The sequence below is a fragment of the Podarcis gaigeae genome (genome assembly GCF_964106915.1).
Source record: "Podarcis gaigeae genome assembly, chromosome: W".
NCBI lineage: Eukaryota > Metazoa > Chordata > Lepidosauria > Squamata > Lacertidae > Podarcis > Podarcis gaigeae.
In genome coordinates this window covers 23949404-23976716 of record NC_139695.1, presented here as the reverse complement: position 1 = coordinate 23976716, position 27313 = coordinate 23949404, and the positions used below count along the sequence as shown (strand labels likewise).

The 27313-nt window shown below is 47.4% G+C and overlaps 1 protein-coding gene across 8 annotated transcripts in view; it reads right to left on the bottom strand.

Annotated features, from left to right (window-relative positions):
* Positions 1-27313, bottom strand: part of LOC310835942 (far upstream element-binding protein 3-like) — a 333755-nt gene that overhangs the window by 202065 nt on the left and 104377 nt on the right. For 6 of the 8 annotated variants that reach the window (XM_083720902.1, XM_083720903.1, XM_083720900.1 and 3 more), the window contains exons 5-6: positions 26176-26247; positions 23986-24043 (exon numbers count right to left, since the gene is read on the bottom strand). In XM_083720902.1, the coding sequence (XP_083577028.1) occupies positions 23986-24043; positions 26176-26247 (130 nt within the window). The remainder of the gene's footprint in view (positions 1-23985; positions 24044-26175; positions 26248-27313) is intronic. The other 2 variants (XM_083720904.1, XM_083720906.1) reach the window with 1 other exon arrangement.

Below are 27313 nucleotides of genomic sequence, written 5' to 3'. Positions count from 1 at the left end.
GGCTTCGTAATCTTTTTCAATATGTTATTGTCATAATATGTATATTAATTTTGCTATGTTGCTTCATCCAATGCATTTCTGGTCTCATGCGTCTTTGGTCTCAGTTTTATTCTCCTCCTCAGTCACCCAATAAAATCATTGCTGCCTACTTTGCGAAGTGGCAGCACCAACAGTAAATAATAGGGGAGATGTGGGCAGACTTACTTCGGGCATCCGCTGGCAAACCACGTATCCCGAAGTATTTTTGTCCCATTCACCCTGAAATCACATAGCAACATCGCGCAAAAAAAAAAAGAGAGAGAAAGGGGGAGATGATGGGAAGTTTTGCTTCTGCACATGACTCTGGCAAACCGCTCTAAGCTGAAGCATTCCTTCCTCACCCACCCTAGAATGTTTAGTTCACATTGAGTTCATGAAACATCGTACCCTGACCTGTTCTTAATGCATGGTTGACCACATCTACGGAATGCGATAGTTATGTTCTTTTAAGTTTTGCTATATCAATAACTAGTAATAGTTTAATAAGGAGCTTTTCATACCTGTCCAATTCTGTGTTCCCTTTCCCAACCTTTAATCTATTGATGATTAATGCCTATATGTAACCTTTTGTGATGGCCGGGAATCCAATTCAGAGGCTGAACCTCCAGCCCGGAGCTCCCCTGCCGGTGAGTCGCTTATACTCTCTAACAGAGCCAGAGCGCGAAGCTTTGCAGGACTTCCTGTGCAAGAACCTGGAGCGTGGTTTCATTAGGCCTTCTACCTCGCCCACCGCTGCGCCAGTGCTCTTCGTTAAGAAGAAATGTGGGGAGCTTCACCTTTGCCATGATTACTGGGCCCTGAACAAAATTACCATCACAGACCGGTACCCCTTGCCCCTTATTTCGGAGTTGCTGGAGCGGGTGCAAGGGGCGCAGGTGTTCACCAAGCTAGACCTCTGGGGGTGTCAGCATCGCCCTTGAGCCAGTGCACCAACTGGACTCATGCACCTCAACCCCGACTGGGCTAGGCGAGCTGGGTAGCACTGCCAGAGACCTCCTTTCTCACAGGAATAGGTCACAGTGCTGTGGACTCACAGCTTAGAGCTGAGAGCACTGGATTCACTGTCTCAATAATACAGTCGTTGCACAGCAGAGTTTTGCAGAGTATAAACCACTCGAAGAGCAGCTCTGTAAAATATCTTCCTTTTATTCTGTAACTACAACTATGATACAAAACTATATACAGAGCTGAATATTCTAAGCATAAATCAATGCTACACTGAGAGTCTGCAGCTGCTCTTAGCAGCAACCTTATCTCTAGACACGATCTCTAACACTCTCTCTCTCTCCGATACACTGAATGACTGACTCTCTCACACACACACACAGATGTGGTGCTGGGCAGAATAAGTAGATAGCAGAACACGCCTCCTCCTCTCTGGAGAGTCAGCAGAGACCATCAGGAGATTCTTGGGTATGGGGGGGTGAAATCTCCTCAGGGGGGCCTACAATTTAATTCGGATCCGAGCCAGGGATGAGTGGAAGACAGCATTCGGGACCCGGTACGGGCAGTTCGAATACCTGGTTATGCCCTTCGGATTGTGCAACGTGCCTGCTGTGTTCCAACAGTACATCAACAACGTGTTCCAGGACTTGCTAGACAAGTACGTGGTGGTGTACTTGGATGACATTCTGGTTTTCTCCTGTGACCCGGCTCGCCACGAGGGTGATGTCCGGACCGTGCTGCAGCGCTTGCGGGAGCACCGCCTGTAAGCGAAGCTCAGCAAGTGCGAGTTCCATCAGCGGTCAGTGGACTTCCTTGGTCACCGACTCTCTCCAGATGGGGTGCAGATGGATCCTGGGAAGGTGGTAGCGGTTCAGGAATGGGCGGCACCTCGGAACTGCAAGGACCTACAGCGATTCCTGGGGTTTGCCAACTATTACCGGACCTTCATTGCAGATTATGTTCATCGCACCACCCCGTTGACCCGGCTACTGCACCCCAAGACGCCATTTTCCTGGGACAAGGAGGCAGAGGAGGTGTTTTAGGGGTTGAAGGCCTGTTTCCAGAGAGCGCCGATCTTGAAACATCCTGATTCCTCTCGACCCTTTGTAGTAGAGACCGACGCCTCCAGTACGGCTCTCGGTGCCGTCTTGTCTCAGCAGTACGGACCTGATGCGCCACTCTTACCTTGCACCTTCTATTCCCGCCAGCTCCTTCCAGCGGAGCATAACTATACTGTGTGGGAGTGGGAACTACTGGCCATCAAGGTGGCCTTTGAGGTCTGGCGCCACCATCTTGAGGGGGCACGACACCCGCTGGAGCTGAGAACCGACCACCGGAACCTAGAGTACCTCCAGACCACCCGCAAGCTGAACCAAAGGCAGATCCGGTGGGCGTTGTTCTTTTCCCGTTTCCAGTTCTGGATCCGCTACATCCCTAGCTCCCAAAACCAGAAGGCGGATGCCCTGTCCCGGAAACCTGAAGACAAGGCAGACACAGTACAGCAAGCAGTACCCACCACGATCCTACCACCAGCTGCATTCCTGGCCACCCAGGAGGCTGAGCCACTGCAGGCTTGGGTGCGGGAACAGCAGCGGGTTGACGCTTGGGCCCAGGAACGACTCCGGGAACTGGCCGAAGGGTCATGCCCTCAGTATCCGGGGCTGGTCTTGCATCAGGGCCTTCTGCTGCACCACAGTCGCCTGTACATCCCGCCAGGGCCACTGCGGGCTGAGGTTCTCCGGATGACCCATGATGCCCCGGCAGCGGGACACTTTGGGCGGTATCGGACCACCCATCTGGTAAGCCGTGAGTTTTGGTGGCCCCGCCTGAAGGCTGACGTGGCTCGCTACGTCGCTGGTTGTGATGTCTGCCAGCGGGCCAAGGGCCCTACCGGGCGACCCCCTGGCCTACTTCAGCCGTTGCCAGTCCCACCACGTCTTTGGCACACGGTTTCGCTGGACTTTGTGGTGGACTTACCACCGTCTCGTGGCTGTACATGCCTCCTAGTTTTCTCCGACCATTTCACTAAGATGGTGCACTGTGCCCCCTGCCCATCCGTAAACACAGCTAAGGAAACCGCTCAGCTGTACCTTCAGCATGTCTTCCACCTGCATGGCCTACCTGAGCGTGTGGTGTCCGACCGGGGCGTTCAGTTCACATCCCGTTTCTGGCGAGCATTGCACCAGACCCTCGGGACAGAGGTCTGTCTCTCATCAGCCTACCACCCACAGACCGATGGCCAGACAGAACGGGCGAACGCGGTGCTGGAGCAGTACCTCCGGTGTTACTGCAGCTACCAGCAGGATGACTGGGTCGACCACCTAGCATTGGCGGAGTTCGCCTACAACAACGTGGTGAATGCGTCCACCCAGCAGACCCCGTTCCAGGCCAGTTACGGTTATCATCCACGGCTGTTTCCAGATGTGCTGCCAGCATCCGCGGTCCCTGCGGTGACGGAGTGGCTTCAGGAGCTCCAGTCCCAGCAACAGCTATTGATGGAGCAACTGCGCCAGGCCAAGGGGGCGTACAAGGCCCAGGCCGACCGCGACCGCCAGGTGGGGCCGGAACTCCACGTCAGTGACCTGGTATGGCTCTCCACTCGCCACCTCCACCCCTCTCGACCTTCGCGGAAGCTGGACACCCGTTTCACCAGCCCATTTCCTATCGCGGACCAGGTCTCGCCTGTGGCATTCCGTCTCCGTTTCCCCGCAACCCTGAAGGTTCACCCGGTCTTCCACAGGTCCCTTCTGAGTCCGGTGGCCCCACCCGATGTGTTCCACCCGAACTGTCCCCGACCGCAGCCAGTTTTGGTTCAGGGGGAGCCTGAGTATGAGGTGGAACGCATTCTGGACTCCCGATATCACAGGGGAAAGCTACAGTATCTCATAGACTGGAAGGGGTATGGACCGGAGGACCGTTCCTGGGAACCAGCAGCCAACGTCCACGCGCCTGCCTGCCTCCAAGATTTCCATGCGGCGTACCCCAGCAAGCCGGGTCCAGACCCTCGATTGAGGGGGGGGCTGGGAGGGGGGATGGATTGGATTGGATTGATCTTTATTACGGCCATTGGCCCGTTACACGACAGTTTCCCATACCAACATATTATACTTAAACCTCCAAATTTAAAATCGCCAAAACTTACAAAAGACAAACAGTAACCGAAGCAAAACAAAAGCAAAAACCACCATCATACATTAGAATAAATTTGTAACCTATACATCGCCCTCTGCTCATAAATTAATCAAGGATATCAATGGTGATATCGCCTAAAACATAGATCATGGTTTAAAACAATGGTGATATCACCTAAAACATAGGTCATGGTTTAAAGGGGTTATCCGAATCACACAGGAGACCGTTTCTCTTCTTTAGGGATAGGACGCTGATCAGGAATCTGGCAACCATGAGTGATTTTAGGGGGTCATCATCAATTAGTAGATATCTCAGTTTGGCTTCAATCGTATCATCGGCAATTCCCTTAAGATATTGAGCAATAAACTTGCTCCTGGCCGGTAAGTGAAAAGCACAGTCAAAAATTATGTGATGCAACGATTCCGGTGCCCCACAATTACAATCACATAAGAGCGATATCTGTCCATTGGAGAATCTATTTCTCAGCACGTTCGATGGGAAGGTGTTGAATCTTGCCTTTACAAAGGCATATCTATGAGCTGAGGAAGTTAAGGAATTCAAATAGTTTGGGAGACTTAAGAGGGGTAATAAACCAAGATTTAGAGGTGAGCAGGTACCATTGCCCAAGATCATTTTCTGCTGCAAGTCCATCTCCTCTAGCTTACAGGTTACTGTTCTTTTAGCTGGGACTATGTCCTGCTCTAGTAATTTGGATGGGGAGATTCCCATTGCCGTTATTTTCAGCTGTAATTTTTTTACCCATGGGCTCTGGAAATCATCTCTCCACATACATTGTATCAAGTACAAGTTTGGGAGATTGTGCCATAGAGATAACCAGTGACAAAGTATGTGCTTCCACAGAGCATTTTCCAGGGATACAATATTAAGTTCCATGCGTAACGCTGTATTACTTACACAGTTGGGCAGTTTCAATATCCCTCTTAAAAACTGATTTTGAATGACCTCCAGGTGAGATAGGTTGGCAAAAGTCCCCCAAATTGAGATGGCATAAGCAATTGTCGGGATCACCTTGGCCTTGAAGACTTTCAACGCCGATGGGATATGAAGGGCCCCATCGGTGAAGAAGAATCGCAAGATCGCCAAGGAGATAGCTTTGGCTCTATTTGTAACATAGGCTACATGGGCCTTCCATCTGAGGTTATGTTGTAACCAAACTCCCAAATATTGGAATCTATAGGCTTGTTCGATGACTCTCCCATCAATTCTCCAATTATGGAGTTTCCGGCTCTTTGAGAAAATCAGGATCTTGGATTTTCCATAATTAATTGTAAGGGAATTTGCGTTACAGTATGATCCAAAAAAATTTAGGGCCCTCCTGAGACCTACTCTAGAAAAAGTAAGAATGACTGCGTCATCCGCATATAGTAACAAGGGGCAGCGATAAAGTGCTAGGCGGGGTGCGTGAATCCTTTCTTGGGCCTCTATTAGGGGAGTCCAGGGGGGATGGTGTGATGGCCTGGGAATCTGATTCAGAGGCTGAACCGGAGGAATCCCAGCCTGCACAGGAGTCCCCTCCTCCAGGGCCGGCTGAACTGGGGCAGGGCCTTGATTCTGAAGCGCCTGCACCTGTGCCGGATCCTCAGGAGCAGGCACCAGGTGAATCCACTCTGGCTCCAGAGGTGGTTGAGGACTCAGTGCCTACAGGTGAGTCTCCCCCTGGGCCCAGTAACCCTTCAGCCTCTCCTGAACTGCAGAGGCGAAAGGAACTGGTATCTCGCAGGAGGAGTGCTCGCCTTAAGGCCAGGAGAGGCGGGTCTCCTGGGGGCTGGGACCGCCCCTGGCCTCAGAGAAGATAAAGGCCAGTCAGCCAGGTTGCGGGAGCAACGTCGTTGATGAGCTGTTTCGGCCAGCATCCAGCCCTGTGTCCCCCAGAGTTCCTGTCCTTGCCCGGCTTCCCGCTGTGGACCCCGCTTCACCCGAGGAGGACTGTCTGCCGACCCTCATCTCAGGTCCTGGACCTCGCCCCACGGTAACCTCCCCCCTGGACCAGCACACCTTTGCATTGTATTTGTGTTAACCAATCAGCAACAAGCACATATGTGGCAATGCTGTAATATTCAATAAAAGGGACTCCCCGAGACATGCTCAAGAGATGCCTCCCATATGACACTTGTCATTCGTCTGTCGTTTATTTCAACCCAACACATCTGGTCTACTCCCCAACATCTGGGCCATTGCGGTAATCATCCCAATATTCAAAAAGGGCCCTACATCAGATCCGACTAGCTATAGATCTATCAGAAGTGCCTGGCGTGCTCTGGTCCATGGGATCACGAAGAGTCGAACACGACTAAATGACTAAACAACAACAATATGCAAAGCATCTCCATAACAAACTAACCTACTGGATTGATGCTGAGGCTATCCTTGCTGAAGAACAAGTAGGATTCAGGCAAGGCAGATCTACTATAGACCATTGCTTTGTCCTAGCCCATCTCATAGATAAGTACGCCAAGCAATCACGCGGTGTGCTGTATGCAGATTTCATTGGTTTGAAAGCTGCTTTTGACTCAATTTCAAGAGCAAGACTATGGGCTAAGTGGAACACCTCAAGCACAGACAAAAGATTATTATACCTGGTCAACTGCCTTTATAAAGACACTGTGCTGAAAGTACACTGCTCTACAACAGTCAACTTACAGGATCTGTACTAGCTACAAAGGGAGTTAAGAAAGGATGCATTCTAGCCCCAGCACTGTTCAACCTATACATAAACAACATGGTTCAGTGTCTAACATCTCCAGAGTTCCATGTCCCTAAGCTGGCCTCAAAACCAATCTCTATACTATTACATGCTGAAGATGCGGTCCTCTTATCCCAAACAAAAGTAGGCCTAAAAAACTGATAAGAGAATTTTCAGTGTATTGCCAGAGAGAACACCTGGCCATGAATTATCAGAAAACCAAAGTTATGGTTTTCTCAAGAAGCTATAGGCCCCACAGCTGGCGTATGGAAAATCAGCCAATCGAACAGGTCAAAGCTTTCAAACATTTGGGCCTTATCTTCCAGTCCATGGGGTCATGGGGGCACACCAAAAATTTGCAAAAGAAAAAGCATCCCAAAGTGCCAAAACTCTGACATGGTTTTTCCATAAAAAGGGTGGCAAACACATACTCTCAGTCCTAGAAGTCTTCCAGGCTAAACCCCTAGCACAACTATTATACAGGAGTCAGATTTGGACTGGTAACCACCTTGGTACTTTGGAAGCTGTTCAATCAAAGTTCTTAAGGCAGATTTTTTCTCCATCACTGCGAATAGAGGCAAGTTTCCCCTCAGTAGAAGTATGGACTTGGCAAAGAACTTTTAACTTCTGGCTCCACCTAAACTCAAATTCCCCCGGTTTATTATCCTTAGTACTTCAAGACTACCACAAAAGTGTCTGGCTTAAAACCATCTACCAAAAACTCCACTCTTGCGGCCTATCCCCACAACACCTACTCACTATGGGCCTAACCAAAGAAAACATTCTAATTTGTCAACATCTAAAAGATATCGAGCATCAGAACAACCTGGCCCCTATAAGGAAATTCTGCCCATGGTATTGTCAATTTCCATCTACCCATTTTGATTCTCTGGCTCCATACCTGTACAAACTAGTTATCCCAAAATACAGACGTGCTTTCACACTCGCAAGACTGAATGTTTTGCCATCTGCTGTACTTGAGGGCCGATTCCAAAAGATCCCGCATGAGAAACGCCTTTGCCCCTGTGGAGACGGTAGCACCGAAACAGTGGCACACATCCTCCTGTCTTGCACTCTCTACAAAGACCTGAGGAACGAGATCATCACCCCAATCGTACTGACCATCCCAGGATGCACAACTACTGCCACAGTGTCCTTTCTCCTGTCAGACCAAACAGAGCAGATAACAGCAAAGGTTGCTAGGTTCTTAGCAGGGGCAATTAGAATAAGGGCCACTATCTGACCATTGATTCAAGACCCTAAACTGTGCTTTTATACTAAATTTCCTTTCTTCTGTGTATATTGTAATGTTTTATTGTTGCTATGGCCATCGGCTAACACGGAAAAAGTTTCTATCTATCTATCTATCTATCTATCTATCTATCTATCTATCTATCTATGACTGCTGCTGCTGCTGCCACTGTGAGTGTTGGGGAAGGCCGCTCCCGCCTCAGGCTAATTCCACCAGGCCTAGGGGGCGGGGCCCAAACTCACCACCGCCACAGCTTTAAGAGGCCTCATTCAGGCCCTGGGACACTGCTGCTGCTGCCGCCACTGTGAGTGTTGGGGAAGGCTGCTCCCTCCTGCAGGCCAACTCCATCAAGCCTAGGGGGCGGGGCCCACACTCACCACCACCACAGCTTAAGGACACTGGTGCTGCTGCAGGAAATGTTAAATTTTTATATATATATATATATATATATATGCTTTCGTAGATTTTCACGGGTACAGGAATGCAGGTTTTGGTGTCCTCGGGTGTCTTCCCGTGTAAAAGTTGGGGTGTCTAGGCGACGTTTCGACGAGGTCTCACTCGTCATCTTCAGGCTGGTGCTTTCGGCTTCTTGTTACTGGAACAGAGCGGGATCTCAATGTTTGAGTTCCTATAAATACTGTAGAGGGGGTGTGGTGTCTAGCCTCCAATGTTCTGGGCAGAGAGGAAGTTCCCAGGCTAGTGTGCCTTTTCTTCTTTTGTTCCTTAATTACTTGAGAGATACCTTGAGTGATTTCTTGAGTGATATCCTGAGTACCACTTAGGTGGGTCATTAGGTGTGGATTAGTTGCTAAAGTCTTTGTGTCTTGACCTCTTGAACTTTGTGAAGAGTTTTCCTGAGAAGATGGCTGTATTGCACTTAGTTGTGCTTTGGCTTGGTTTCGTGTATAGGGGCGAGCTGTGGTTTTGTGGCTTGTGTCAGCCAGATCTGTGTAGGGATTGCAGGGGGGTGCAGCATCCGGAGGTGCCACCATGGATTGGCTACTGGATGGTGTCAGTAATTCATCTGTGGAGAGGGTCTGGGTTTGGGTCTGGTGTGGTTGATTGGTGTTGGTGAAATACCCTGCAAAGTCTGCCCAGCCACGTACATTGGACAAACAAACAGACGAATAAATGCACGTATCGCAGAACACAAGAATGCCGTCAAAAAAGAAGAAAAAACTTCCTCTCTTTTCCAACACATGAAAGAAACAGGACACGAAATTAATTTTGCAGATTCCAAATTGCTCTTTAACACGGAACATCACCACAAGAGAATAATCATGGAAGCCATCGAGATAGAGAAACACCCTCACAACATGAACAAGCGTGACGACACATCCCGCTTGCCAGACATCTGGAAATTAGCCCTCCCCACAAAAACTGACACCAGATCCAGAGGCACACAGAACGCCAACACCAATCAACCACACCAGACCCAAACCCAGACCCTCTCCACAGATGAATTACTGACACCATCCAGTAGCCAATCCATGGTGGCACCTCCGGATGCTGCACCCCCCTGCAATCCCTACACAGATCTGGCTGACACAAGCCACAAAACCACAGCTCGCCCCTATACACGAAACCAAGCCAAAGCACAACTAAGTGCAATACAGCCATCTTCTCAGGAAAACTCTTCACAAAGTTCAAGAGGTCAAGACACAAAGACTTTAGCAACTAATCCACACCTAATGACCCACCTAAGTGGTACTCAGGATATCACTCAAGAAATCACTCAAGGTATCTCTCAAGTAATTAAGGAACAAAAGAAGAAAAGGCACACTAGCCTGGGAACTTCCTCTCTGCCCAGAACATTGGAGGCTAGACACCACACCCCCTCTACAGTATTTATAGGAACTCAAACATTGAGATCCCGCTCTGTTCCAGTAACAAGAAGCCGAAAGCACCAGCCTGAAGATGACGAGTGAGACCTCGTCGAAACGTCGCCTAGACACCCCAACTTTTACACGGGAAGACACCCGAGGACACCAAAACCTGCATATATATATATATATATATATATATATATATATATATATATATATATATTAAAGTGTTTTAAAGTTATTTTTACTTTTTACTTTGTTGTACCATTGTGAACGGTGGTTTTTATTCATGTATTTTTATTTTGTTCTGGTTTGGGGTTGGATGTTGAGTGGGGTGGGGATTGGTTTTGTTTTGGTATAATTGTTTCTGGTTTGTTTTGTTTTTCTATTTTGTAAATGGAGGCTAGTATGAGGGTTGGGATAGCTACCGTGGAGGGGCAAGGGAGGTATGGCGGTGGGGGCAGATGTCACAGGCGAACGGGATTCGAGATACGGATATGCTTGTACCCCTTCCATTCTGCGCCCCATCCCGAGGGACGAGGGTAGGGTGAGCAAGGATTACTCACCTCCATCACTGGTGTTGTGCAATGCCAGGTCTATAGGCAACAAAACCGTCACCCTGCAAGATTTCTTTACCTCGCAGGGGGTTGACCTGCCTTGTGTGACGAAGACCTGGGTGCGCGAAGGGGAAACTGTTACCTTACGAGAGATGGCACCCCCGGGTTTCTCCGTCCTCCACCAGTCACAGACTGTGGGCCGGGGGGAAGGGGTGGCATTATTAATCCGGGAAGATTGTTCTTTCAGGGCTCTACCATCGCCATTGATACCCAGCATTGAATGTGTTGGCCTAGTGTGGGGCTCCGAGGTGAGATTGGCTGTCTGGGTGGTGTACCGGCCACCTAGCGCAACAGCAGCCACCCTGTCAGGCCTGCTGGAGGCGGTGGCCGGCTGGGCCTTGGAGTTCCCTAACCTATTGGTATTAGGGGACTTCAACATCCATGCTGATGCCACTCCCTCCTCACAGGCTCTGGACCTGATGTCTTCCATGGCGACACTAGGGCTTTCCCAGTTTGTTTCAGGCCCCACACATCAAGCAGGCCACACGCTGGATTTGATCTTTGGCGTCGGTATAGATGTGATCATGTTTCCTTCGATGAAGGTGCCATGGTCTGATCACTACGCTCTGAAAGCCAGGATTGACTTTCCATCCTCACCCTGCTTAGGTGGCGAGCCTATTTGGGCTTGCCCGCAGAGGCTGATGGACTCTGATAGATTCCATCAAGCCTTGCGGGACCTTGCTCCCCCTGGCGACTCATTGACTGAGCTTGTTGAGGGCTGGAATATCCAGCTCCTGGCAGCCATCAATGAGATCGCACCTAAGCGCCCTCTGCGACCCCGCAGAAACCGGGCTCCCTGGTTTACCGAGGAGCTCCGGCAAATGAAGCAGGACCTCAGACGGCTAGAGCGAGTATGGCGGGGTGCCCGTGATGGGAGCTTCAAGAACATCTTACAGGGTTTTTATGAAAACCTACGAGATGGCAGTGAAGGCCGCTAAGAAGTCTTACTTCTCGGCCTCCATTGCATCCGCTAGCTCTCGCCCGGTGCAATTATTTAGTATAATTAGGTCTTTAACATCCCTCGAGGGACAGCCAAATTGAAATAACAATTTGACACACAGCTGTGAGGCATTTGCGAGCTTTTTTGCGGAGAACGTCCTGTTGCTCTGCCATGACCTCCCTGCCAATTTGGATACAATAAAGGAACTGGAGGCCCCTTGACTGTCCTCGGGTCCAGTATTGGACCACTTTGACTGGATATCCCCAGCCGATGTGGACAGACTCCTCCGAGCTGGAAAGCCCAGCACCTGTACTCTCGACCCGTGCCCGTCTTGGCTGACTGGAGCGTGTCCAGACGAGGTGCGAGCCCCCCTGGGGGATATCATCAATTTGTCCCTTGGCACCGGGATATTCCCAGGGGAAGTGAAGGAGGCAGTGGTGCGCCCGCTCTTAAAGAAAACATCATTAGATCCCTTAGATCTATCCAATTACCGCCCGGTTTCGAATCTTCCATTCCTGGGTAAGGTGATTGAGAGTGCGGTTGCTGAACAGCTTGGCGGGTTTCTGGATGAAACATCGGCTCTGGATCCATTCCAGTCCGGCTTCCGTGCTGGTCATGGGACTGAGACGGCTCTGGTCGCCCTAACAGATGATCTCCGCAGACAGCTGGATCGAGGCGGGTCAGGGCTGCTGATTCTTCTAGACCTATCAGCAACCTTCGACATCGTCGATCACGAACTCCTGGACCACTGCCTTGCCGACGTGGGGATCCAGGGCACAGTCCTTCAATGGCTGCGCTCGTTTCTCTCTGGTCGGGGACAGAGGGTGGTGCTTGGGAGGGAATTGTCATCGCGCCACTCCTTGGTGTGTGGAGTGCCTCAGGGTGCAATACTCTCCCCAATGCTTTTTAACATGGGACGGGACGATTGAGGGGGCAACTCCCATCTCTTGCGGAGGTGAAATTAGTGCCAGCATCGTCCATTAAGAGTTTGGGTGTAATCTTCGATACCTCCCTCTCTATGGAGGTGCAGATTACAGCTATAACAAAGGCGGCATTTTTTCATCTCCGCCAAGCTAAGCAGTTGGCTTCTTATCTCTCTCGCCCTGACCTAGCCACTGTGATCCACGCGACGGTCACCTCCAGACTGGATTATTGTAACTCGCTCTACATGGGGCTGCCCTTGAGACTGACCCAGAAACTCCAGCGGGTGCAGAATGCCGCGGCGAGACTCCTTACAGGGTCTTCGCTGCGAGATCACATTCACCCGGTGCTATACCAGCTGCACTGGCTCCCGGTGGAGTACAGGATCAGGTTTAAGGTGCTGGTTTTAACCTTTAAAGCCCTATACGGCTTAGGACCCTCGTACCTACGGGACCGCCTCTCCTGGTATGTCCCACAGAGGAACTTACGGTCTTCAAATAAAAACATCCTGAAGGTCCCAGGCCACAGAGGTTAGGCTGGCCTCAACCAGAGCCAGGGCTTTCTCGGCTGCAGCTCCAATCTGGTGGAACGCTCTGTCACAAGAGACTAGGACCCTGCGGGATTTGACATCTTTCCGCAGGGCCTGCAAGACAGAGCTGTTCCACCAGGCCTTTGGTCAGGGCGCAGTCTGACTCCCTCCTTTGGCAATCTGCACAGAATCTTTGCTTAATGGTTGCCATCAATTTGATTTTAATTACTTTTTATAATGAAATGTTTTTAGAATGTTGCATTATTTTATTGTTGTTAGCTGCCCTGAGCCCGGCTTTGGCTGGGGAGGGCGGGATATAAATAAATTTTATTATTATTATTATTATTATTATTATTATTATTATTATTATTATTATCTCCTCCAAGTGACTTGGCTCACCACCTGCCATGAATAACAAGAGCTGTATGTCAGAAGGCCAGTCAAATGCTTATCTACAACTGCAGGGTAACTTTTCAGCTCTTAAAAAGTGCCTATGTTCTTTTTTAATGAATGTTATTAGTATTTTCCACACAACAACAACACCACAAAAGATATAAAAAAATAATAATACACAACACACAAAAATCAACATTCGAAAACAAAAAACAAAAACAAGTTACAAGTTACAAGTTAATATTATAAACACTAAAACAACAACCAGACATTGACTTCCACCAATCCCACAGCACCTCCTTTATCTCTCATTGTGTCTTCCTGTTTTCCTGATTTATTTATCATCTCTATCCTAACATCTAGATATAAATCCTTCTTTCATATCCTTTCACTTCACAAGGTTATTCCAGACTCAGCCAGATTTCTGCCCTCGAACCTTGACTTTTGAGGTATTCATTTAGGCACTCCCATTCTTTTTTTACTTCACTTTTTGGTTTTTGTCTTATTATGCCTGTCAATTTGGCTAATTCTAAGTATTCTGAGAGCTTACATAGCCACTCTCCCCTAGTGGGTAACTGATTCCCTTTCCAGTACTTAGCCACCAGGATTCTTGCTGCAGACGTTGCGTATAAGAAAAAAATAATTTTGTCTTTTGGAATATCGTCATTTGTCATTTGTCATTTTGGAATATCGTCAAAATATTTTTTATTAAGTTTCATATTACCAAATTAAACACATCAAATCAATTAATCCAAATTATAACAATACATATCATGTAGTCCAATTGTTTTCCAAATTAAATTTTTTTGTGGGGGGTACCCATGCTTCTCGGTCAGCAGGAGTCCAATCCTCGGCTATCCGTGCTGCTTTCATCTTAAGAATGATATTTCCAGTCCCCTCTTCTCAATCCTTGTCGTTACTCATTTTCCTTTTCATTCACCTCCGAATCGCTCCGCAAGTGGGTTGAAAAAACCAGTCTAAATCCAGGCGTTTCCGCTCGAGCAAGCAATCACCATTTTGTCGTTCTGATGAAATACAGTCTAAAAGCTCGCTCTTTAACTTACCCGACCTGTTGCATCATAAATTAGTCTTTTTCCAGGAGGGCTGCCCCTTCCAGATCGCAATCTCCTTGTAATAAATTAATAAAGTAATAAATCTTTGGCTCGCCCTCCCCAAGATCAAACCTCTGCAACACAGGTCTCGTATCAAATCTCCATTCTTACTGCATCACAAGAGAGCCCTTCTTCTTTCCAAATCCTTCACAGAGTAAAACCTTTAAGTTCAAATTATTCCCACACAATTCATTTTTAGTCCCATTTGCAATTAGTTGCTGTGATGGATCTTCAAAGAGGGAGGGTTTTTAGTTAATCACATAGAGCAAAAAAATAAAAAGTCATCCCCCCCCCTTTCAGTTCTGTCGCATTCCATTCCACATACCATGTCTATAGTACTTTGATGTAATCTTCCGTCTCAGTCTTCTTCATTTCAGTGGTAAAATTATTAGCAGATAAGAACCTCCTGCCTCTCTTGAAGCATGTGCGTTATCTTTCACCAATTTTTTCCTTTTAAGTAATGCAACTAGTTTCGCACGTGGAAGCAGCTTCGGAGGAGTTCCGAGGCCCACCGAGGGTTGTGCACCCAGTGCCTCACCCCCGCCTTCTTCCGAACTTGGGGGTGATTTATGTCAACAGCAGGTGAAAACTGCATCTCTCCCCCCTGGAGAGATGAAGGGAGACTGATTTACTCCCCATAATCAGCCTCTAATTACCTCGTGCGGGCTGGATAGATGTTAATATCCACCATCTTCCAAGGCGCCCCTAGCGGCCCCCCTCGTCATTTAAAATTCCTAAAAGGAATGCCTCTGGCCTTTTACTATATGATATTCTTAATATTTTCTTTATTTCTTTGTGGATCATGCTCCAAAATTTCCCAATTTCGGGGCATGTCCACCACATATGGTAGAAGGTTCCTTTTCGTATCTTGCATCTCCAGCACTTATTATTATATGCTTTATTCATTTTTGCAAGCCTTTCTGGTGCCAGGTACCACCTGTGATACATTTTCATATAGTTCTCTCTTATTAGGTAACATGCTGTAAAATTTATATTTTTTGTCCATAGTCTTTCCCATTCATTATATTCAATTGGGTGGCCCAGATCTTGTTCCCATTTTTTAATAGCGTCTCCTTTTCCCTCCTTTTCTACTTTCCCATTTTGTAACAGTTTATATATTATTGAGAGAGTTTGTTGGTTGTTATATAAAATTTCTTTTTCCCATACCAAGATTTTTTTATCAAACCCCTTAAGCTTACTATCCTTCTCAAATATTGTTTTTAATTGGAAATATTCTAACCAATTCACTCCCCTCTCTTTTAATTCTTCAAATTTCTTTACTGTTGGGCAATCTTTTATCTCTTCTACAAGTTCCCTATATGTTAGCCAGCTATCTTTCATATTGCTTCTATGCAAGGCTGATGACTCTATAGGTGATAGCCACCAGGAAGTTTTGGCTGTTACTATTGTTTTATTTCTTTCCCAGACTTCGAATAGGGCCTTTCTCACCAAATGGTTAGTGAATCCTCTATGTGATTTTATTTTATCGTGACCCAGGTAGCCATGCCACCCGAAAACTTTGTCCCAGTCCTCCAGGTCCAAGATTTTGGTATCTGTCAGTAACATCAAATCTTTCAGCCATGTCATGCATGCAGCCTCAAAATACAGCTTGAGGTTTGGGACAGCGAACCCGCCCCTTTCTCTAGGCTCCATCAGAACTTTGAACCTTACTCTTGGTTTCTTACCTTGCCAGATAAAATTAGAAAGATCCCTTTGCCAACCTTTAAAACATTTTGTCCCGATAATTATTGGCATCGTCTGGAAAAGGAAGAGCATTTTTGGTAGAACTGACATTTTTATCAAGGATATCCTTTCCCATAAGGACAAGTTCAATTTATTCCATTTATTTAGATGTCCTTTTATTTCCTTCCACTTCTTCACATAGTTATCCTTGTACAAATTGGTATTTTTATTTGTCATCCAGATCCCCAAATACTTAACTTTCATGGTAATTTTAAGGCCTGTTACTCTTTCCAGTTCTTCCTGTTCCTTTACCCCCATATTTTTTGTTAGTAATTTAGATTTTTCTTTATTTAACTTAAAGCCTGATACTCCTCCATCTTCAAACAATTTCTTTAGTGCTTCTGGTATACTTTCTTCTGGGTTTTCTGTAGTAATGATTACATCATCCACAAACGCTTTAACTTTATATTGTCTGTTACCTAGACTAATCCCCTTGATTTTTGGGTCCTTTCTTATCGCTATTAGGAGTGTTTCCAGCGTCATAATAAACAAAAGTGGGGATAGAGGGCATCCTTGTCTGGTGCCTCTTTCAATTTGGAATTCTTCAGTTATTTCATTGTTAATTATTAGCTTAGCTTTCTGGTTTTCATATATCGCTTTAATACCGTTCGAAATTTTGTTCCCAAGTTCCCAAGTTCCCAGAAAATTCCAGGCCACACTGTCGAAGGCTTTCTCCACATCTACCAGTAGCATTGCCACCTTCTTGCTAGGTTTCTATGATGGGATAATGAGCTGCTTGTGCGTAAAGCTTGATCCCTCCGGGTTTTGGCTAGCCAGCCAACCTCTGTCTCTAACGGAGCCCCCAAAGCATGGCTCCGTCAGTCGCTGGTAGAATCCGACAGTGGGCGTCTACGGAATCTATTCCAACATAAAAGTTCCTTGACGGAAACGCGTCGTCTGGATTCTCGGCGCGACAGTTTCCGGCGAGGAGTGGGGGTGCTTATGGGAGGATCTGAAACTCCTCCACTGTTACTGCTGGAAGAGTCCCTGAGCCATGCCTCCATCTCTCTCTCCTTAAGACTTCCCGATTTCCCCCTACTGGTGCCTTCCTCCGCTGCTGACTCTCTCCTGCCTTCTGAGAGCCTCTCCACCTCCTGTCTTTCCGATGGCAGTTCCCTGACATCCACCTCCCCTCCAGGGCCCCCTTCACCCCCTCCCGCCCCCTTTTCTACTGGCGGTGAGGGTGGAAAACCCCGGAAAGAACCCTCTTCATCATCAGAGGATTCGAACACTTCTCTCCACTGCCCCCCTTCTCTTCTCTCTGTGTTCTCTTCCTCGTCAGATTCTGCTCCCTCTTCCTGCCCTGATTCTGGGAACCCTTCAAACTCCTCTTCCTCATCGGTTGTGCCAAAGTGTTCCCTCCTAAACCTTCCCACGGGCTGAGGTTTCCTTGGAAACCGTTGATGAAACGTTTCTATTAAAATCTCGTCATTGACCTCCTCTGCCGGTACCCATGTGTTTTCCGACTCCGCTTCCCCTTCCCATTCTACCAAATACTCCACCTGATTCCCTCTCCACCTGGAATCAATGATTCCTGCCACATGTGGGTTGCGTTCCCTTTCTTCTATTACTGGTGTTTGCGTGACCTCTCCCTCACGTTCCCCCCACTCTCGCCCATCTCGGTATGGCGACAGTAGAGACCTGTGAAATACTGGATGCAGTTTCATGTGGTTGGGCAATCTGAGCTTGAATGCCACCGGATTGACCTGTTGTATGACCTCAAAGGGTCCCAGCCGTTTGGGTCTTAATTTCTTACACCCTCCCTTGAACGGCAGTCCTTGGGTGGATAGCCACACCCTGTCCCCCACCCTTATGGTTTCACCTTCCCTTCGGCTTCTGTCTGCTTGCCTTTTGTATTCTTCCTTGGCCCTCTCTAAGTTAAGTTGGAGTTGCCAGTGGATCGCTTCCATCTCTTCAACAAAGTGTTCTGCAGCCGGTACACTCCATCTCTCCCCTCCTTCTCCTGGAAATGCCCTGGGATGACACCCATAGTTTGCCAGGAAGGGACTTATCCCAGTGGACACATTCTCCGTGTTGTTGTAGGCAAATTCTGCCAGGGCCAACTTATCTACCCAATCATTTTCTCGGTCACTTACATAACACCTCAGGTATTGTTGTAAAATCCCGTTTGCCCTTTCCGCTTGCCCATTTGTTTCTGGGTGCCGGGCAGTTGAAAAATTGACCTCCACGTGCAGTAAGCTCATGAGCTTCCTCCAGAACCTGGAAGTAAACTGTTTCCCTCTGTCGCTGACCACCCTCAAGGGGGCGCCATGCAACCTGAAAATATGCTCTACAAACAACTTAGCGGTTTCCTCCGCTGTGACCGCATGGGAACAGACTATAAAATGACACATCTTAGTTAATAGATCTACCACCACCATGACAGCTGTCTTGCCTTTGGATTTTGGCAGGTCCGTCATAAAATCTATGGATACTGCCTCCCATGGCCTTTCTGGTGTGGGTAAGGGTTGTAATAGCCCCGCTGGTGCCAGCCTCTCCCCTTTCGCTCGCTGGCACCTGTCGCACCCCCTGACATATTCCCGTACGTCCTCCCTCACCTTGGGCCACCAAAACTCCCTGGTAACCAACCACATGGTTTTGTGCTGTCCGAAGTGCCCCGCTGTGGGGCTGTCGTGCAACTGTTTGAGTACCCTGCCCCGCAGTTCCCCATCGGGTATGTACAGTGCCCCTTTGTAATACAACGCCCCGTTCTTTTCTTCAAACCCCCCTGTGTTCTCCTCTGTCCTCCTGAGTTCTATGAGTTTCTCTTGGGCGTATTCATCGTTCTCAGTACCCTCTATCAGTTCCCTCTGCCCCACCAATGCCGCCCCACACACCCAGTGGTCCTCAGGGATTATATGCCTTTCCTCAGGCGCTCCCTCCCCCTCTAAGTACTCAGGTTTCCTGGAAAGAGCGTCCGCCCTTACGTTCTCCGAGCCTGGCACGTAACGAATTTCAAAATGGAATTTGGAGAACTCCTGGGCCCATCTCACTTGTCTCTGGTTCAGCACTCGGGCTGTTCTCCAGTATTCCAGATTTTTGTGGTCAGTTCTGACTTGAACCTTGTGCTGCGCCCCAATCAGCAAGTGCCGCCATCTCCGGAATGCTTCATGAATGGCGAGCAGTTCTCGGTCGTATACTGTGTAGTTCCTCTCGGATTTGTTCAACTTCCGCGAGAAGAAGGCACACGGTCTCCATTCTGACGTATCTTTTCCTGGCTGGAGAAGCACGGCCCCCACCGCTCGGTCTGACGCGTCAGTCTCCACTCTCATTGGTTGCTGTAGATCCACGTGCAAAAGTTGCTCTTCCGACGCAAACGCCTTCTTTAATCGTTCGAACGCCCGCTGCGCCTCTTCCGTCCAAACAAATTTCTTCTTGCTGCTAAGACAATCCGTGATGGGCGCCGTTAAGTGGGCAAAGTTTTTGATGAACTTCCTATAGAAGTTTCCGAAGCCCAGGAATCTTTGCACGTCCTTCTTGGTCTTTGGTGTCTTCCATTCCAGTACCGCTTGAACCTTGCTGGGATCCATGGCTAATCCCTTGTCAGACAACCGGTACCCCAGGAATTCCACTTCCCTGGTATGAAACTGACACTTCTCCAGTTTCACCCACAGCTGGTTTGCTCGCAGTCTGCTCAGTACCTCTCTTACATCTCGCACATGCTGCTCCTCATTCTCTGAGTACACCAGGACGTCATCTAAGAACGCTACGCAGTTCTTGTAGAGCAATGGCCCCAGGACGTGATTCATGAACGATTGAAAACAAGCCGAGCCCCCTTGTAATCCGAAAGGCATAACTAAGTACTCAAAAGCCCCCAAAGGGGTGAACATAGTGGTCTTCCACTCATCCCCCTTTCTCACACGTATCAAATTATATGCCCCCCTAAGGTCCAGCTTGGTAAAAATTTTCCCTTTTCTCACACGTGTCAGAATGTCATCAATTCTGGGCATGGGGAAAGTCACTGGTTCTGACACTGCATTTAGGGCCCTGAAATCCACTACAAGCCTGGGTTTATCCGTGTTTTTTTTGTCCACAAAGAACACTGGGCTGCCCCCCACCGCTCGTGACTCTCTGATGAAACCTCGCTTGAGGTTCTTGTCAATGAACTCCCTTAACTCCTGCATCTCACTGTCTGACATTGCATACAGCTTTCCCACTGGCAATTGTGCTCCTGGGAGTAAGGTAATTTGACAGTCAAAAGGTCTGTGCGGGGGCAGTTTATCTGCTTCCTTTTCGCTGAAGACGTCAATCAAGTCAGCATATTGTCGTGGCACCTTCCCTTTGTCCGTTACTTCCATCCCTGCTAGAGTGGCCTTGGCCCCTTCCTGAGCCTTTCCCTCCTTGCAGTGTTCTAGGCAATGTGCTGATCCAAAGGAAACCACCCTCTGATGCCAGCCTACTAGCGGATCATGTAGTGCCAGCCAGCTCATCCCCAAAATAATAGGAGCTCCCCCCAAGGTGGCTACGTTAAAATCTATCATTTCTGTGTGTCTTGCCACCCTCATTATCATTGGTACAGTCTGTTGGCTCACTTCTCCTCCCAACAGTTCCCTCCCATCAATCGTGGTCACCTGCAGAGGGTTACTTAACGGGATAGTCTGTATCTGGTGTTCAGCTGCAAACTCCTTACTCATGAAATTACAGGAGCTGCCTGAATCCAATAGCGCTTTTATCTTTAGTGGGTGTCCGTTTGGCAGCTCCAGCAACACCTCTATCACAAGCGCTGGTCTTGGGGGTTCCGGCGTGGGCACTTTCACTACTCCTTGGCCTGGCTGCTGTGCCCTGATGGTGGCAGCCAGGCGTTGGCTTTTACTTGCTCCTTTATTTCTCCTTCCTCCTTCCCCCCAACAGTTTCCGCCATCCCTTGCCATTCCTTCCTTTGCGGACAGACTCTGGCAAAGTGACCTGGCTGTTGGCAGAGATAACATTTCTTGGCACTCTTTCCCTCCTTCTTCCGCCCTTCACTGGTGTTTGAAACTGCGCGCGTGCGCGCTGTTCCAAGTTCCATCGGCTCTGCTGGCGGGAAAGGCTGCTCCGGAATCTCTGGAATGCGGAAATCCTTCCAACGTTCCCCCTTTCCTTCCCGCCTTTCCAAAGCTCTTGCCTCCTGGCGCGCTCCTATGGACAGCGCAGATTTAGTCAGCTGGTCCATAGACTCCGCCCTAGGCGCCCGGGAAAGTTCATCTTTCACTGACGGAGAGAGCCCTTCTTCAAACAGCATTTGAATGGGTTCACTCGCTAGGTCCCAACCCAGTCTATGTATCAACATGGTGAACTCAGTCCAGTACTCATGTACAGATCGGCTCCCCTGTTTACACGCCATTAACTGCCTGCGCACCACTCCCTGCTCAATCTCGCTAGAAAACATCAGGTCCATGGCGCGAAAAAACTTCCTCGTGTCCTTTAGGATTTCATTGTTGGCTGCCATCAGGGGTCTAACCCAGTCCTTCGCCCCTCCCTCTAGATGGCCAATAATGTACGCCACTCTAGAATCCTCATCGGGGAAGTCATCAAACTGTAGATTGAGAGCATATTGCATCTCGGTTCTAAAGGCTTGATAGTTCCTGGGATCTCCCCCAAATTTCTGCACCAATCCAGGCACCTTTCTTGCGAGTGGGGTGGTTTTCCCCTTATCCGCATCTTGAGCCCTCCTCTCCTCGAGCCTCGCCGTTTGCAGCGCGAGCTGGACCTCCAACGCCCTGTACCTTTCTTCCAGGCTTGGACCCGCTCCAGCTCCAGCTCCTGCTCCTCCGGTTCCAGCTGGGTTGCTCATGATGCCTCTGCTTGCACAAGCTGCTTTCGGAGACTGTCGGATTGCTATGATGGGATAATGAGCTGCTTGTGCGTAAAGCTTGATCCCTCCGGGTTTTGGCTAGCCAGCCAACCTCTGTCTCTAACGGAGCCCCCAAAGCATGGCTCCGTCAGTCGCTGGTAGAATCCGACAGTGGGCGTCTACGGAATCTATTCCAACATAAAAGTTCCTTGATGGAAACGCGTCGTCTGGATTCTCGGCGCAACAGTTTCCGGCGAGGAGTGGGGGTGCTTATGGGAGGATCTGAAACTCCTCCACTGTTACTGCTGGAAGAGTCCCTGAGCCATGCCTCCATCTCTCTCTCCTTAAGACTTCCCGATTTCCCCCTACTGGTGCCTTCCTCCGCTGCTGACTCTCTCCTGCCTTCTGAGAGCCTCTCCACCTCCTGTCTTTCCGATGGCAGTTCCCTGACAGTTTCATATCAATATATTCTAGAAGATCAATCACTATTCTTGTATTATTTTTTATCTGTCTCCCCGGTAAGAAGCCATTCTGGTCCCTGCCTATTACTCTGTTCAAGCACTTTTTCAATCTATTTGCTAACACACCTGCAAAAATTTTGTAATCAATATTCAATAGTGAAATTGGCCTGTAGTTCTTTATAATATTTGGGTCCATTCCTTGTTTTGGTAATAAGGTTATCCACGCTTCGCGCCAAGAGTCAGGAATTTTCCCTTCTTCCATTATCTCATTTATGATCTTTTTAAGTCTAGGGATTATTACTTCTTCTAGTTTCTTGTAATATGTAATCGGTATTCCTTCTGGGCCTGGTGATTTCCCAGTTTCCATTTTCCTTATCACCTCTCTTATTTCTTCTGAGCTTATGCACGAGTTTAAATTAGTTCAGGGAATTTGTTTTCTCTTACATACTCTTTAATTTTATTATCATCTTTGTCTTCCAACTCATATAATTTTTTATAAAAATTCCTAAACATCATTTTTATTTGGTCCAAGTCTATAATTTCTTTTCCTTGTACAATAATCTCATTTATAACCCTATCCACTTGTTTCTCCTTTGTTAGCCAGGACAACATCCTACCGGGTTTATTTGCCGATTCAAAACACCTTTGTTTTGTCCATTTAATCTTATTTTCTACCTCTTTGTTTATTAAATTATTTAATTGGGATTGTAAAATTTTAATATTCTGGATTATACTCTCTTGTTTTGGAATTTTCAACAGTTCTTTTTCCTTCTCCCTTATGTGTTTATTTATTTCCGTAGTATCCTTTGCTTTATCCTTCCTTATTCTTGCCATTTGTTTTATTCCAATTCCTCTCATATAGGCTTTACTGGTATCCCAAATGATTTTCCTGTCTGTCCCATGTCTCTCATTAATTTCGAAAAATTCCTTCAACAATTCCCTCATTTTATTTACCTTTTGCTCATCTCTCCAAAGTTCATCATCCATCTTCCACCTCCCTCTCATATGTTTTTTAAATCTTATGTGTATAGTAACTGGATTATGGTCTGAGAGAGATTTATTCAGAATCTCTGCTTTTACCAAGCTCAATGTCAATTTTTTTGAGGCCCAAATTGCGTCTATTCTTCCTCCCAATTTTTTATCTTCGGAAAAATAGATAATATCCTTTTCAGTGGGATGCTTCAATCTCCAGGTATCGAATAAATTAAGATTATCAGTCAACTGGAAGAACGATAATGGTGCCCATGTTCAAACAAACCCACTTGAGGGTTTGTTTTTTTTAAAAAAAAGAGGACTATGAAGATTTGTCTACATTGGGAAAGGGAGCTAAATGTGTATATATGAAGGAAGCCTTCAACAGGTCAAACTGCTGAGCTGTTAACCAAGAGACGGCAGGTGGGGGTGGATCTAGTGCATGATGAGTCTACGGCTGGCCGTTTGATCATCTGTGGCAGCTATAAAAATGATAGCAAGCAAACAAACAGAAGAAAAAAGTGTAATGGAAAAAGGAAAGAGGAAAGAGGACAGAAGGGAAGGGGTAAAAGCAACCAGTATTATATAAATGTATGTGTGGATTTTTTTTTTAAAAAACAACTCACTCAATGCTCTCTGGAGTTCCGGTGAGCACGCAGGGTCTCTCCACCAACCCACCACAGTCTACAAAAGACAAAGCAATAAATAAATAAAAGATAAACACATACTGAGCGTCCCATAATTCTCAACCGCCTAGCAGCTTCCAGCTGGTTGGTTACTGGTGATACTGGTGAAGGAGCGTCTCCACCCCCATCGTTCAGCCCGGACACTGAAATCCAGCGCCGAGGGCCTTCTGGCAGTTCCCTCATTGCGAGAAATAAGGTTACAGGGCACCAGACAGAGGGCCTTCTCGGTAGTGGCACCCACCCTGTGGAACACCCTCCCTTCAGATGTGAAGGAAATAAGTAGCTAGCCTATCTTTAAAAGACATCTGAAGGCAGCTCTGTTCAGGGAAGTTTTTAATATTTAATGCTGTGTTGTTTTTAATACTTGATTGGGAGCCGCCCAGAGTGGCTGGGGAAACTCAGCCAGATGGGCGGGGTATTAATAATAATAATAATAATAATAATAATAATAATAATAATAATACTGTAATGCACTCTATGTGTAGTTGCCCTTGGGCCTGGGTTCAGAAGCTACAGCTGGTACAGAATGGAGCAGCCAGACTGCTGATAGGGAAATCTGGCTGGCAGCATGTGATACCCTTGTACGAAACCAGGTTTAAAGTCCTTGCATTAATTTGCGAAGCCCTGAAAAACTTAGGCCCTGAGTACCTCAGGAACCACCTGGAGTGTTGCAGCTGCAGGAGTGTTGTTGGTCATTCCCCAGATTGGTGAGGCAGAAAACAACAGAAAACCGAGCTTTTAGTATCATTGGCTCAGTTTCATGGAATGCTTTGCCAATAGAGATTCATGGGCCAGGAGTCAGCTTCTGAAGGAGCAGAAGGCAAAGTGACTCCACCTGCTGCTGATCAGCCTTCTTGCTCCTAATGAGAACCACCTGGCTCCAACTTTCTTAAGCAGGGTTTCCAGCCTCAGTCAGTTGCTGGAAACAACATTCGTTGTTCCTGATCAGATCTTGCTGCTTCTTGTGACCTTGGACCCTTGCCTTTCTTGACTCCTGGAACCTCCTGACTATATGTGAACTGAGATGCTCCTGATCTTAGGACTGGACTAGACTGGACCTTGTATATGAACTCTGCCTCTAGGCAAGTACCTTACTGAGACTTGGCTGGCTGGTTGGTTGGCTGACTTCTCCCTCCACTGAGCTCTGCCATGGCTTGGCAGCATGAGACTGTGACATAAATGCCTGCTGAAAACTTTTCTGTCAGGTTTATGCAAGCAATTAAGAAATACCTCTTTCCGCAAGTTACCCTATTTCTGATTTTAACACTTTTATATGGCTTTTATTGTCTAGTTTTATGTTCAATTGGTGTAAACCTTGGATATTTTTAATGAATAACAATATATAATTTTTTTTAAGCATGCACATGGACATACACCATGCCTGGATCTAGAACCAAGACTACCTGTAAAACAGAGAATGGCTTTTGGAGGCAGAGAATTTTGAATTCTATCTCCTGCATAAATTAGCCATAGCGAACTAATTCCACACATATTTCCTTAAGCTTGCAAGTTTCAGTCTTGATATTGTTTTGGGGAAAGGAGTGATGCCAGCCTCATCCTGAAGCTATTCTGAGCAGCAACTCCCCACCCCCACCCCCACAAAAAATTTGTCTGGCACTGAACAAGTTGGGACCAAAGTCGCTGGATCCACTGTTAGCCCTTCTCAAGAGCACACATCTTGAAAATGACTTGACCTAAAACAGTCATGTTCTATTTTCTATGGGTCTATTCTGAGTAGGGATAACACTGGATACAACACTGTATCCCCAAAATTGTTCAGGGCTTGATCTATCAGCATAAGTCTTTTAAAGTGGGCTCTATGCTGCCCCTTCCTGGGCAGAAAAAGGGTTCTGATTTTGGGACAGGAACGTGGGCCATGTTTTTTGTAAGGACTTATCCCTCTTGTTAAAGGAGAGGGACAAATAAGGGTATAGAGATGGACCCAAGCAAGAAGCCTTGTGGAGGAACACTTTGGGACTCTAAGAGGATGTTTTACAGAACATTTCTCTCAGCTTTTAAGTTGGTCTGATGGTTTTATATTAGTATACCACTCAAAGACTAGCAACTGTGTTATTTTGATGATGCCTTGGTTCTTCTAGAAAGTGGAGAGTGAGGCAGAAATAGTCTTACCTGGTGCAATCTGAATTTTGCAGCCTGACTCTGCCTGAATCCGGGAAATCTGCTCACCGCCCCGGCCTATAACTAAAACAAAAATTTCAATTGATCAGAATTTAACTGTTGCTCACAGACTAGAAGTTTTGTTTTTTTATCAAGAGTAAGACCCAAGCAAATACCTGGACTAAAGTTTTGCACACATCTGTGTCGGGAGCAACTGAAAACTTAAGTGTCTTGAAGAACAGGAGGTGGAGATGCCAGCACTCCCAAATCTTTAGTTTAAGTTCTTCACTGTCCCCCACCTGCTTTGGTTATTAAGCGTAACTGAGTTGACACACCTTCAGTCCTAAAAGTTGAGGAAGAGGGGTCAACAAAGAGCTGACCACTTCCATCCAGCACTGCTAATTCTCATATTCTGCTGGAAGGTTATCCTGCTTGTGGGCGTCCTATTGCAGCACCTGGTTGACTACTGTGAGAACAGGATGCTGGACTAGGTGGTGATGATGATTATTATTATTTATACCCCGCCCATCTGGCTGGGTTTCTCCAGTCACTCTGGGATGCTCCCAACCTGAATATTAAAAACACAATACAGCATTAATCATTAAAAACTTTCCTAAATAGGGCGGCCTTCAGATGTCTTTTAAAAGTAAGATGGTTGCGTATTTCCTTGACATCTGATGGGAGGGTGTTCCACAGGGTGGGCGCCACTACTGAGAAGGCCCTCTGCCTGGTTCCCTGTAACCTCACTTCTTGCAGTGAGGGAACAGGCAGAAGGCCCACGGCGCTGGATCTCAGTGTCCGGGCTGAATGATGGGGGTGGAGAGGCTCCTTCAGGTATACAGGACCAAGGCTGTTTAGGGCTTTAAAGGTCAGCACCAACACTTTGAATTGTGCTTGGAAATGTACTGGGAGCCAATGCAGATCTCTCAGGACCAGTGTTATATGGTTCCAGTGGCTATTCCCAGTCACCAGCCTAGCTGCCGCATTCTGGATTAACTGCTGTTTCCCAGTCATCTTCAAAGGTAGCCCCATATAGAGCACATTGCAGTAGTCCAAGCAGGAGATAACTAGAGCATGCACCACTCTGGAGACACAGTCCATGGGCAGGTAGGGTTTCAGCCTGCGTATTAGATGGAGTTGGTAGACAGTT